Consider the following 13,588-nt stretch of genomic DNA (forward strand, 5'->3'; position numbering starts at 1 on the left):
CTTTTCTCTGTTCAGAGGGGAAGGGCTTGTGGGGTCGGATGCTGAATGAGGAACATGCTTCTCTAACCGTATTTGCTCTTTTCTGTTTATATTCAGTGCTTGCGGGTGTTGAACTAGGTTTGAATATTTTCAGTCTTAAACTTTGGATTTGGGGTAGAGATGTGGAGCCAACAGACTTTTCATCCACCCCTGCCTCCAGTCCTAACCCTTGCTCTATAATGTACCAGATATTCTCTTTATGGTGGAGAGTAGAAACTTTGACTTAAGGGAGTGGCTGACAGTAGGAGGTTCATTTTTCTGAGAGAGTATCTTGTGCTCACTTTGAAAAATGTGTAGAGCCCTTTTAATCTATTTTTGTTGAAGTGAGATACACCTAGGGAAAATTTAGTACTAGTTCTAAGTTTTCTTCACTTTTCCTCATTCATGGTGATATATAAGATTTCCAGAAGACAGATGTTAACTAACACAGCATCTTCCTAATATAGTCCATATGTTTCACTGAGGTTAGCCATACTGTTCTGGTATAAAAGTGGCAATACTGTTGAAACTTTCAGTAAAGCTGGCCATAATATGTTCGTTCACCAGTGGCATTGACTTCGAATGGATGAAACATACTCATTGTTTTAGCTTTTGTCTTCGTGATAAGTGGCATTCATATGTGAGAAATTTTGAAGGATTTAGTAGTATATTTGGTTCCATGAAACTGATTAAAGCTATTTGGTGTAGTTGTATCTTGGATCATCATCTAGATTATAGAACATAGCACTCTAATTTAAACTTTGAAGTCCTGTACATTCTCTATATCTGATACAAATATTTACTAACTAAAACCCATTGAAAATTGGCTTTAAGCAGTTTAAGTTCCTTTAAACATTAAAATGTTATTTTAATCTACAAATGTGAGTTTTGTTTTCTCTTACCAGTAGATGGCATATGTGACTCATCATTTGTCTGTTTTACATTAAGTTACTTGAATTATAGATCTAAATATCCCTAAGGGAGAGTTGCTTTCCTGAGGTCTTAGTTTTGGAAACAAGCTCAGAGAGGCTATAAAAATTGACTGTAAAGATTGTGCCCCTGTATTGGTTTTTTTTTTTCACACAAAGTGTCCCGTGAAAGGAAGTGGTATGTTAAAGATTAGTTCCATAAATGTACATACTACCATATGCCAGGTGCTGTGGAGCTACAGCAGCGCCTAACACAAAATTCCCTATTCCTGTGGAGCTTATATGATCAAGTTCTCTTATTTTGCCAAAATCATACTAACCACTAGAAATAATTCTATAAGGAGGGGAAAAATATTTCTAGTTTGACATCCTCCCAAGTGAGAACATTTTTTTGTTGTTGTTAGCTGGGATGAAAGTGTTAGAAATAAACTTGCTTCAGTAGGCCTTCTACAGCCTTTGCTTAGTGTACTACAGATCAAACAATTGAGCTGGCTCTTGATTGAGCAGAGTTGAGCTGCTACTTGTTCTAGAGTTCTGTAGCTTAGTGAGGAAGGGAAAGGGGAACCTCTTGTACTTTTGGTTGCACGGTTGGAGAATAAGTGAGGTCACACTGTCAGGAGTGACTTGTCAGGTAGTAAAAACCTAACAGCTCCACCTTTTAGAGAAAGAACAAGGTGAATTTTTTTCCCCCATTTTTAACGTGTACTGGATTAGTTTTTCATATAGTTAATGGAATGCTTACAAATGCCCATCACTTTAGCTTATGTACAGCTTTTAACAGTAAACTAATAAATTTCTTCTCCAATTACCCTGTAACTGTAAATTATAAAAATAGAAATTAGTAGGGGGAAAAGAAATGGTGAGATGATTCAAATGATACGGTTTTGAAGGCAAAATATAGTTTGAACCAAGTGACTAAATAACTTGAATTTTGGAAATAATTTCAGAAATCTTTAGTAGATTTATTCTTAGATAAGAAAGAAGAGTAATATTTATAACAACATTTGTCCATTTCCTGTGAATACCTTGGTGTCTTTACATACAGAGACTCAATAAGGATTAAAGATGAAAGGATGAAAAAGTATGTAAACGCATATTTGGGGAATTAAAGATTCCTGAGCCTATTGTTAGCTGGAAGTACTCATAAAGCTCATGATGGTTTCTAGCATCTAAAGATAAATACAGTATTTTCAATTTTTGTGGGTCTTCCTTTTCATATAACTGACCAAATATTTATTTTCAGTGTTTTGTTAATGTTGTTGCTACCTTGATAGCAGAGGGCTTAATTTTTTTCCCCATATTTTAAAATAACAACTGTGTAACCAATTGATCCTATTTGATGAACCATTTATAGTAGAGGAGACTAACAGTTGGTTAACCAGATTGTCCTCTATAACCATCATAGGGTTTCTATCCATGACTATACTTAACTGTGGGGATTCCTTCTTTGGGAAGGAGATGTAATAGATAATTCTTTGTGGGATACCTGTAACTATTCTACCTTGATATACTGGAGCATGTGTTCATTTTCTTTCATGGTTTAGGAGCTTTTGGGTGATGCTGGCAAAGCATTTACCTTCCTGGTGGAAATCCAGGGCTATGGCCCCAAACTTTCTAGGCAGACTGGTAATGTGGTCATTTCTGAAATGTACATAATAGATGCATGGTCCTTGGATGTTAGGAATTAGGAATAGTTGTAAATTTAAGATAATAGAAAATAATTAATGCTGGGTAAACTCCTACAGGAAATAAACTTTTAAAAATTTCATTCTTCAGGAAAAAAAAAACTTCATTCTTCAGAGTTCATCTCTGACTTCATATTCATTCTACTTGTAAGTTGTGAGGATTAGTCAGCATGGATGTCAAGAGCTAAGTAGTTTTTGTGTGTTATACCGGTATGGGTTTACTTTCTTTTATGTTCTTTTTTGGGGGCGGGGGGCGGTTTACTTTCTTTTGGGTCTTATTTAGTGAACATTTGTAAAACAAGTATTGCACTCCCAAGTTCTACATATCTGTTTTCCTCCCCTGTAAAATAGTTCGAGTTCGGAGAAAATCGAGGCGGCGATCACAGTGGGGTAAAGGAATTATTAAGAAAAGGAAAGTCAATAATTTAAAAAAAGATGAAGAGGACACCAAATTTGCAGACTATGAGAACCATACAGAGGACAGGAAGTTGCTAGAGAATGGAGAGTTTGAGGTAAGCACTGACTGCCATGAAGAAAATGGAGAAGAGACTGGAGACCTTTCTATGACCAATGATGAATCATCGTGTGACATCATGGACATGGACCAGGGGCAGAGGCTTAACAATGGAGCCGGCACGAAGGAGAACTTTGCATCTACTGAAGAAGAGAGTTCCAATGAGTCTCTACTCGTCAACAGCAGCAGTTCTCTAAATCCAGAGCAGACATCTAGGAAAGAGCCTTTCCTTAAAGGAAGCTGTCTAAATGGTGAGGCCTCCACCGACAGTTTTGAAGGAATACCAGTTCTGGAGTGTCAGAATGGCAAAGCTGAAGTTGTTTCTTTCTGTGGTAGTGGAGATAAATGTAGTTCTGAACAAAAGATTCTCCCAGAGGACCAGTCAAAAGAAAAACCAGAAACTTCAAATGAACATCTTGGAGATGATCCTGAGAAACTAGAGGCACTGGAATGTAGCAATAATGAGAAGTTAGAACCTGGCCCTGATGTGGAGGTCAAAGATGCAGAACTGGATAAAGAAGGTAGAACGAATATTTTAAAAAACCTGAAATTTTAAACTCCTGAGTTAACTAATTGCTTATTTTGTCTGGTCATCAGTAGCGGTAGTTGATAAGCGGTTATAACTCTCTGAGAATCTGTTAAAGTTTTCATCTCTTTCCCTAGAAAAGTGAACACGTGAATACTACATTCGGGTGGAAGTTTCAGAGGGTTTATGGCCCAGAATGTGTTGCTTTCCTGTCTGCCTACTCTTTTGCTTCCCACCTGATTGTCATCCCGATCCTATTGGATTTATGGCTAAAGTAAACCCATAGGTGTTAAGATGGAATTCTGATAAGAATTATTGGGGTGGGGTGGGGTAGGCATGGGCTGAGAAGACTTGGATACTAGAGCAGTATGGTATGTTACACTCTTGTAGACCCACGTTAAATTACCACTTCTGTTCATTATAATCATGTGACTTTGAGCTGGTTACTTACGCTCTCCAAACCTGTTTTTCCATCTTCTGAATTAAACTTAGAGTTGTGTCACTGCAGAGATTAAGTAAGTCATGTATATTAATCACCTGTTCTGGTACCTGACACATACTGAGGTATATTCATTCCAGGCATTCACTGTTGAATCTGAGGGATGTTGAGTCTAAGGTGCTCCATTGCTTTGTAAGGCCATTGGTATAGGAAACGGTAGAATGAGCACTGTCAGATCTACCTTGTTCTCACAGACTCAGAGCACTCTGCCAGCTTCTGACTTCCCGTGGCTATGTGATTCTTTTAAGAAGAAGCAGTAATGGGGGCCTGGGGTTTCCTAGCTTTAGTTTGTTTTTCATTCTTTGGCCCATAGTGGGATGGGGTGAGTTAGAGATCTACCCTTTGAATATACATTTCTGTCCTGAATAGGTACTCTTCTAACACAAGGCTATTTTGAAATTCTGTCATGCTCTCTAAATTGTGCGGAGTTATATATAGCTTTAGCCTGGGATTTGGGCTATGTGGGAAAAGTTTTTTGCTGCCAGTTTTTGAGCCCTTTAGCAGAATTAGAAAGTAGGAAAATAAAATTCAAAGTCTTAGAATTCTTTTAATGGATGAAGAGATAGGTAGGGGTGTGTGTGTGTGTGTGTGTGTGTGTGTGTGTGTGTGTGTGTACTGTTCTTAAATGCTACCTATTGAGAATTTTCCTTTTTCTTCAATAATAGAAGGTAGTTTTAAGAGCAGTGTTTATTTTGGTATTTATTTATATTTATCATACGGTCAGAACTTTAAAAATGTGTTGAAGCTAGGGTTAAGTAATGACTGGGACAGAGTGGGAGAAAGGGAGAGCTCTTTCTGATGAGGCACTGTGGGTACGAGGCAAGGAATCCTTTTTAGTGTTCTTCACTATGAGATTTTAGTGAGCTTGCAGAAAAGGTTTAAATTAATATTATGTTCAATTGATTACCTAAAAACTTTAAAGACATTTGTTGTGTAAAAGCTTTACCTGAAGTTTTCACTTGTAAATGTCAGGGAGGGCAGTGTTACCTAGTGCAAGCTGTCAGGCTCCTGGATGTCCATAGATAGGGTAATGAGATCAGTAAGGTCTTAACAAAACTCTTCGCATATGTTAATTGAACCATAAAACAAGGCTTTCACTCTAAAGCCTATCTGAAATATACAGTTTCTCTGCTACATGGAGGTATTTGTTTTTGAAGACAATATTTTAGTTCTTTTACTATTTGTCTAGCAGGCATTGATGAGAGGGAATTGTTTGAAGACGTGGGAATAAGAGGATTAAGGCAGGAGGGAGGGGAAAGGTTCTCCTTGGTGTCTGTGATGTGGGCCAGTCCTGTATAGAGTTCTGAAATAGTTTAGTTTGTCTTGGTGTTCCTTCCCCCAGGCCTTCTCATAGAGTATGCAGACAGAGGGGAGCATAGGGCTTGATGGCCTCCAGCCCTGGCTAGCCCTTGGAGTGCCTGGTGCTGTCAGATCATGCTCAGCCACCTCAGAATTTGTTTTCTTCGTAGTGTGGCTGGTCTTGGCATGATGTTGAGAGGAAAATAATTAGATTATAGTATTTCACTCTAAGGTAGGAAAGATCACTAGCCCTATTATACTTTAAACAGGCTTATATTTTTAAGGAAAATTGTCATAACCCAGATCAATTTCTAATAGAATTCTGGGCAATGTAAAAGAGAAAAATAAGAAATTTCAGTTAATGTTGAGGAAGATTTTTTTTCTTTGCAAGGAAATAATGAAGATAGGTTGGCCTTACTTGGTGTTTGCATCTGCTTTTCTAGGTTCCTTCCCCTCTTCCAGTTCTGAAAGCTCCAAATTTTTAAAAAATGTTTATTTATTTTGAGAGTGACAGAGCATAAGCAGGGGAGGGGCAGAGAGAGAGGGAGAGAGAGAATCCCAAACAGACTCCATGCTCGGCATGGAGCCCAGTGTGGGGCTTGATCTGACAACTGTGAGATCGGGACCTGAGCTGAAGTCAAGAGTTGGATGCTTAACAGACTGAGCCGCCCCGGCACCTCTGCAAGCCCCAAATTATAAAATGATGGCTGTAGTGAAAAGAGTGAATCATAAAAAGAGTGAAGACTGCTTTATAAGTTAGTGCTTAGAGGTGGAGATTGCTTTTCTCTTCCTTTAAGTGGATATGTTTATTAGATGATCTTCTAGTATGGCTTGGCTTTCATAGTTGTGGTTTAGTTTTCTTTAATGTGGGCTACTTATTCTTACAAAAAAAAAATCATTTACCATTTAAAGAATATACCCTTATTCCAAAAAGTTTTTGTGGTGGGTAAAAGAATTTATAGTTGTTTAAGCCTGATTTTTCTTAACTTTTACTTGCTGCAGTGCATTTTTTTTTTTTTCAATTGTAGGTGCTTCTAAAGTAAAGAAATATCGTAAGTTAATTTTAGAGCAGGCAAAAACAACAAGCCTGGAACTGGTTCCAGAAGAGCCCTCTGAGCCTGTGCCACCTGTTATAGTTGATCATGAGAGATTGAAGGTAAGCTTAGCTATTCCCAGTTTATTTTTTTAAAGATTTTGTTTTAAAGTAATCTCTACACCCAGTGTGGGGCTCGAACTCACAACCCCGAGATCAGTAGTTGTATGCTCTTCTGACTGAGCCAGCCAGGTGTTGTCCCCCCATCGTCAATTTTAAGTGAATGGAAACACATTTCAATATGTTTGTAGTCAGTTGAACAAAGCTAGTTTTGATAATCTCTTGCTATAACCTAGGAATATAAGTGCTTTGGGGCTTCTAGTAAAAAAAAAGAGTTTTGTGTGTTTTGAGGGATTTAGAAAATGGTCTTGGTAATAAACTAAGCCCTAGAATCTTCTAAAATCAGGTGTCACTGTTACATTATAGCCTATGGTGTCTCTTACCTAACCATTTGAATATAACTGTTTCAGTGTGAACAATGAAAACAAACTTTATTTTATTCTCTTTTCTTCTAATTTTTCTTAGAAATTGCTTGATTTATTGGTAGATAAAAGCAACAATCTGGCAGTTGATCAACTTGAGAGATTATATTCTCTTCTTAGTCAGTGCATCTATCGTCATCGTAAAGATTATGACAAATCACAACTTGTAGAGGTAAGTGCTCAGTGCATCCTTAAACAGATACGTGCTTTTACTTGTCCACCCCACCTCCCCCCAAAAAGGGAAAAAAGTTAGTCTCTATCTTTCACCAAGTAACTGAAGAATGTTTTGAAGATTTAAGATTAGAAGACTCATTAAGAGTTATAGTTTGAAGAATAAAGCCTTACTGTATCATTTTGTCTCAGGACAGAAGTAATCTGAGATTCTTTGTTTAGGAAAACGCAGAAATTCGTGGTTCTGGGTTAGGAAATACACAGAAGAGCATGCCACAATTCTCTTGTCCCTTTCTTGTTACTGACATCACTAAACATATCACTTGGGCCAGTTGAATGTGGGGATGGCCTTACAGTCCTTACCAGTGCTATCAAGGCAGCCACTGCTGATTAAAGGAATGGGCCTGGGCAGTGAGATCTGTTTGCCACCCCATTAATGATTAGAAGAGAACTTAAAAGGCATCTCATTAATCAGATCTAGTCCTATGAAATGGCTGCACAAAGGAGTGCTTGTTCTTTTGTTTAGGCACTTTTAAAGTGAATTGTTCCCTTTCTAGACAACTTCGGGCCATAAGTGAGTTCTTCCTTATAAATAGGAACTCATATCTGTTCATACAGTTTACATCATCAAGCCACACTTCTGCTTTTTGAAGTCATCTGAGCAAATAGAAACCCACTAAATGGCTAAGTGACTTAGACTCCCTATTCATTTGCCTGTTAGCTTATTTATCTGGTGGTCTGGTTATTACATATTTATTGAATGCCTATAGTTCCAGATACTGTGCTAGATGTTTGGGCTGCAAAACATGAATAAGACAGTCCCTGCTCTCCAGGAGCATTTCTAGTATATTAAAGATTTGTATGCAGAGGATGGGATTATTTTTCATGTGTAATAAGGAATATTGGACTTGAATCAAAGGAAGAGAGCAAAGTATGTGAATGTATATTTAAAAATTGAGGTCATATTGTATATTGTTTTATAACCTGACTTTTTTTTTCTTATTCAGTAATAAGATGATGAAACATTTAGCAAAAGTGATTTTTATTGATCATATATGAGAAATTTTTGATCAATGATAATCTGGCCTATTAATTGTATACAGAGATGTACCAGATGCCTTAGATGTATTTGACACTTGGCCATCTAAGTGAAATGTGTAGGGTAGAGTTCTTTACTACCCCCCAACCCCACCCACCCAGAACTTGTTTGTTCACGTGATTGACATTTGATTAGCTTGAATGTATTGAATACTCTTTAGTACTGAAACATTTTTCAGTAGGGGACTTGGACCTCTATAATCTAGGGGTTTTGTTTAGGGAGGGAAGGGAGCTATAGCAGAATCACCAGTGAGTGGCATTTCTGGTGGTGATGGCAGTGACTATTTCTGGCTCTCTTTTTTTCCCTCCTTTTTTCTTTCAGCTCTGATTAGAGTGAATTGCAGTGGGAACAGGTGCATTCTACTTTGGGTACAAGTTTTACTAGGCTGAGTACATTCATTTTGCTTTGGGAGAATATGAGTAAAGGAAGGACTCAGGCTCTGGAGTAAGGCTACCTATATTCAAATGGACTCTTTTGTTTATTAGCTGACAAATTATTTATATACATAAATCTCTTAGTACAATATCTGGCACAATAAATACTCATTGAGTGGTACTAGCATCATCCATTCGCCTAAATATCCAATGGGAGGCATTTGGAAGTGTCTAGGGCAGATAACATAGTCTTACAGAGAAGCTCCCGTATTATAATTAGGAAAATAGATAAAGCTTAACTTGTATCTAAATTTCTTTCCCTAAAAAGTTAGAGTGAATTTTCCCATAATACTTTTGTCCTTCCTTTAATAGATAACATGCACTTTTTTTTCCCCTTGTAGGAGATGGAAAGAACAGTTCATATGTTTGAGACATTCCTATGAACTTTTCAAGATGAGTGGTTTATCCTCTCCAATCTGCTCCTGACAGAGCAGTCTTCTGAGCCATTCAATTTCAAATTGCACCAATTATGTGCAGAGCCTTGGTGTAAAGTGCTCTCTCACTCATTCTTTCTCTCTGTTGAATTTGGTGCTATTGTCTCAGGTACCTGAAACCAACCAGCCTACAAGAACCAAACAGAACTTCAGAAACGTGTTGTATTTTCCACAAATAAAAAATACAACCCCACAGATTGGAGATTTTGGTGCTACAGAAACTGCTCTCACTTCTGCTCCTCTTTTCGTGCACTCTCTTTTGGAGACTTCTCTCTTAGGGAGCAGACCAGCAAACTCGAGGAAACTGGATGGGGCAGTTCTCTTAACTGTGTTGAATTGTTTAAACAGTGGGCAACCTGTTTTGTTTTTTGTTTTTGTTTTTTTCCTTCCCCTCCTTTCTGCTCCTTTTAGCGTATTTGTTTTTATTTTTTCCTCTGGGTAATGGACTGAAACCTGTTTTAGAGTTGGCTATGGTATATTCTGGTGGGAAACTGAAGAAACTGGATGAAATTAGATTAGGCTCTTTAGAACTGCCTTTAACGTGCCTTTTAATTCATTTGAGAAAGGTAAGGCTAAACAAAAGGATGGGCTTGTTTGTAGCAAATCAGTTAGAATGTCTCTTTGGTCACAACCTTGAAAATAAGTTTTGATACTCTGTGTCGTTGAGAGGCAACCAGTGTTTTGGTATAAAATGCCTATCTTGTTTTCAAAACTCAATGAAGACACTCATTAAGCCACATGATATATACTAAAATGGTAAGTTTTCCTGTATGGTCTGTTTCTGTTTAAGAAACATGTAATAAAACAACAACAACAAATACTACCCAGTCCACCAAAAAACTCACACGTTTCCAGCATTGCTGACAATGATGGCCAGAAAATAGATAGATGACATTTTTTTCTTCTCTCAGTGGCAATTTAATAGTTATTCATGTTTGAGTTCCCAGAGAAGAATGATTTCGTGTATAGTAAATTGTTACTGTTTTGTTTTAAAGCCAGGACTTGCCAAATGGACAGAAAAGAGGAATTTGTCAGAAGCTCCATAAAGTTCATATTCTATATGCATAGTTGCAGGTGAGCTCTGGTATGGTCCTTGAATTAATGGACATTAACAGTATTAATGTTTAAATCCCTTACCATAAGCTTACCTTCACAACTATTCATTTTGATTGGAACCCGTTTTGGACCTTGTTGAGTGATTTCTCTGAATTGTACTTACCTAAAATTAATTATGGGTTACTAGTTTTACAAAAACTTTCTACAAATTTGGAGACACAGTCTAGGCAGTTGCAAAGAGGCAAAGGGAGTGCAGTGACATTTTTTTATCAGATGATTTTTAAACAAAAAAAGTAGAAAATTTTGACAAGTTGGCTTGATAACTTCATTCATTGTAGCCGTTAGCTGCCGGTGTGTCTTTCCAATATATGCAACACATATAGTTTGGGTTTTAATTAGAGCAAATGGTCTTGGACTACTGCAGAGATACTGAGCTACCTCAGCTTTTTGTATTTTAGTTACCAGTAGTGTTTACAGAGTCCTGTAATCACTTTGCCACCGTTTACACGCTGAAGCTAAGGTACTTGTCTCCTTGTCTCTGGCTGTTTGGAGTGTGCCCAATGCCAGCGCAGAAAGCACACGTTGGCCGTAGGCTACTGCAGTAATCTTAAGTGCTTCTTGGCATTTACATTAACATTTTGCGCCTTCTAATTATAGCTTAATTTTTTAAGAAATGCCACTTTTTTCTTTATACCTAGTCTATGAAGTTTTCATAATATTCAGTTAAGTCATGTAATTCAAGATGCTACCCGTGTAGACACACTGTATTTTTAAGGTGGGCAAGTGCGATTAACGATGAACCATTTTAAAGGGGAGGTTATTTGAAACCTCTAATTTGATTATTGGGAGGATTTTCATGCTTTCTTTAGTATTTATTACCATCATACCAGTTCAGACTATTTTACTGTCTAATACATTAGCATTTTGTATTTTGATGGAAATTGTTACAGAATTTAAAGATTTGATGAAATAAGATGTAGCAGATTTTTTGTAGCAAGTTTCTGCTAAAAGGGTTTTTTGCAAGTCTCAGGTTCTTGCTGCACTATTTTTTTTTAAATATTTATTCCAGTTACTCTAATTCAGAAGCATTCTGTTCAAGTAACAGCAGCACTTGTGAAAGGAAAAAAAAAAACGCACATGTTCTTAGTAGGTTACTAAATTTGTACAAGTTAATTAAGATTTTAGCCATCAGTGGGTTTGACAAGGGAAATTTATTTATGTTTAGCATTAAAATGCTTCCAAAAGATCAAGTTTTTTTTATTTTAACCTTGATATAGATGGAGAAATAGGAGGCACCCTCAGTATGATAGGAACTGCCACTTTGAACAGTTTAGGTCTTAAAGAGAAAGCCAGTCTAATGCCAAGGGGAGAAAAATTAGCTGAAATTATATCAACTCCTCTGCTCCCCTTCTGCCCCCTCTCCCCCCCAAAAACCACACACTATACCAGTTTTGCTTACTTTACAGATATTTGGTGGTTCTATAGTTTAAAGCAGCTTGTGAAATTATCCAAGTGGACTCAATTTTGTTTACCTTTATGTAAGTTCTTAATTTTTGCTGTATAGCATTGGCGAAAATATGTACAAATTGACCTCTGTTCTTATTTCCTATTGTGAGCATTATAAATGATAGCTCCTATGTAAAACTTTGCTCTCAGATCAGTAAAATATGTATCACAGCACAGCCCAACAATGGTTAATGCTCAGCTGTGGGGACCATGGGAGCTTTTTGAAGATGATGGAACCGCACTAGGGTTGAAACTGATGGCTGTGGAGTTAATTGTGTTTTTGAGCTTGAATCTCACCTGTGATTAATTTTGTTTTGTTTTGTTTTATGTCCTTTCATGACTTGATTTCTCTCATATGCCAATGTATTTGTAGGTTTACTGGATTTTATTTTTAGGGAGTGGGGTGGTAATATCTTCCCATTTTTGGTTAAGTTGGTTCAGCTATGGTGCTATTCGGTAGGTTATCTTCAGTGTCAGGTCCCGTAGCTGAATGCCATTGTTATTATAATTATTATTTGTAATCACATTGTAAGCTTGAATTTGGGCTTGTACCTGCATCTTTTGTATTTTGTACATTCAGTTATTTAGACTTTGGGAGTCCTCTTTGGTTTCAGTCACGTATGTCTACTTTGTAGATTAAGTAGACTTCATCAACTATGGTCTATTTTGGGTTTATAGTTTAATTTAGAATTGTGTTAAATTGATGTTTTGCATTTGACTTCATTTTACATTAGTTTGAAGTAAATTATTTAATTTTTGAATTCTGGAATTTTGAACATTTACTGTAATTTGTAATATAACTGCTGTGAAATACTTGAATAAAGATGGCAAGAAAAACCTGCCTTTCTTTAGCCTGACGATGATTACTGTTGGCTGCAGATGCAGTGCTACCGTTCTAACCGAACTTGTCTGTTTTGCAGCTAGAGCCTAATGATGTTTATTAAGTCCCCCCCCCCCCCCCCCCCCCCCCCCCAGCCAAATCTCATTATAGGATTCTTTTAGATTTTAGCAGTCCTCGGTATTGTTTTGCTAAACGTTTTTCTGTTGGGAAAGTGTGGTTTTAATTCCAGTTGAAGGTTGTCTAAAATGTGTTGTATAGAAGCAAATAGATTACTTCTGACATTTGTTTTTCTGTTTGGAAGACTGTTCCAGTAGACCATCAGGTAGTTTGGTTAATTTACTTTATAGTGTTTTCTCTTAGATCAGGTAGTTACCAGCATACTTTGAATAGTACATAGAATTTAAATATGGAAAAATTTCATACCAGAATTTTGAGGGGCTTGTTGCTTCAAGGGAATAGAATGTTCTTGGCTTTAGATTGCCTATGTTTCTGCTATCTACCATGAGATACCTTTTCATGTCTTGAGATTAGGATACTAACCTTAATAGAAGTCCTTAATTTTTCTTTCCTTCTTTTCGTTTGTTCCTTCCTTCCATCCTTCCTTCCTTCCTTCCTTCCTTCTTCTTTCCTTCTTTCCTTCTTTCCTTCCTTCCTTCCTTCCTCCCTTCCTCCCTCCTTCCCTTCCTCCCTTCTTTCCACATCATAGTAAAAAGGAACTGGTTGAATTTGAACAAGACTTTGTTTTTCTTGATTTTGCAGATTGTATTAATTTTTATTTTTAATTATCTGTGTATAGCAAAAGACTGATAGTAATAAACCTGGGAAACAGATTTTTAAAAATTTTAGCCAAATGTTTATAAATTTTTAAATTTTTTTTTTTTGAGAGACAGCGTGAGTGAGGGAGGGGCAGAGAGAGAGGGAGATACAGAATCTGAAGCTGACTCCAGGCTCTGAGCTGTCAGCACAGAGCCCAACGCGGGGCTTGAACCCATGAACTGCGAG

The 13,588-nt window shown here is 37.2% G+C and overlaps 1 protein-coding gene across 1 annotated transcript in view; it reads left to right on the top strand.

Moving 5' to 3' along the window:
• Nucleotides 1–12,596, top strand: part of ATAD2B (ATPase family AAA domain containing 2B) — a 164,579-nt gene extending 151,983 nt beyond the window's left edge. Inside the window, 4 exon segments of the mRNA XM_030311561.1 lie at nt 2,984–3,667; nt 6,499–6,626; nt 7,089–7,217; nt 9,091–12,596. Of these exon segments, the coding sequence (XP_030167421.1) occupies nt 2,984–3,667; nt 6,499–6,626; nt 7,089–7,217; nt 9,091–9,132 (983 nt within the window). The 3' untranslated portion in view covers nt 9,133–12,596.
• The last annotated feature ends 992 nt before the right edge of the window (nt 12,597–13,588 follow it).

This window comes from Lynx canadensis, chromosome A3 (genome assembly GCF_007474595.2).
Source record: "Lynx canadensis isolate LIC74 chromosome A3, mLynCan4.pri.v2, whole genome shotgun sequence".
Lineage (NCBI taxonomy): Eukaryota > Metazoa > Chordata > Mammalia > Carnivora > Felidae > Lynx > Lynx canadensis.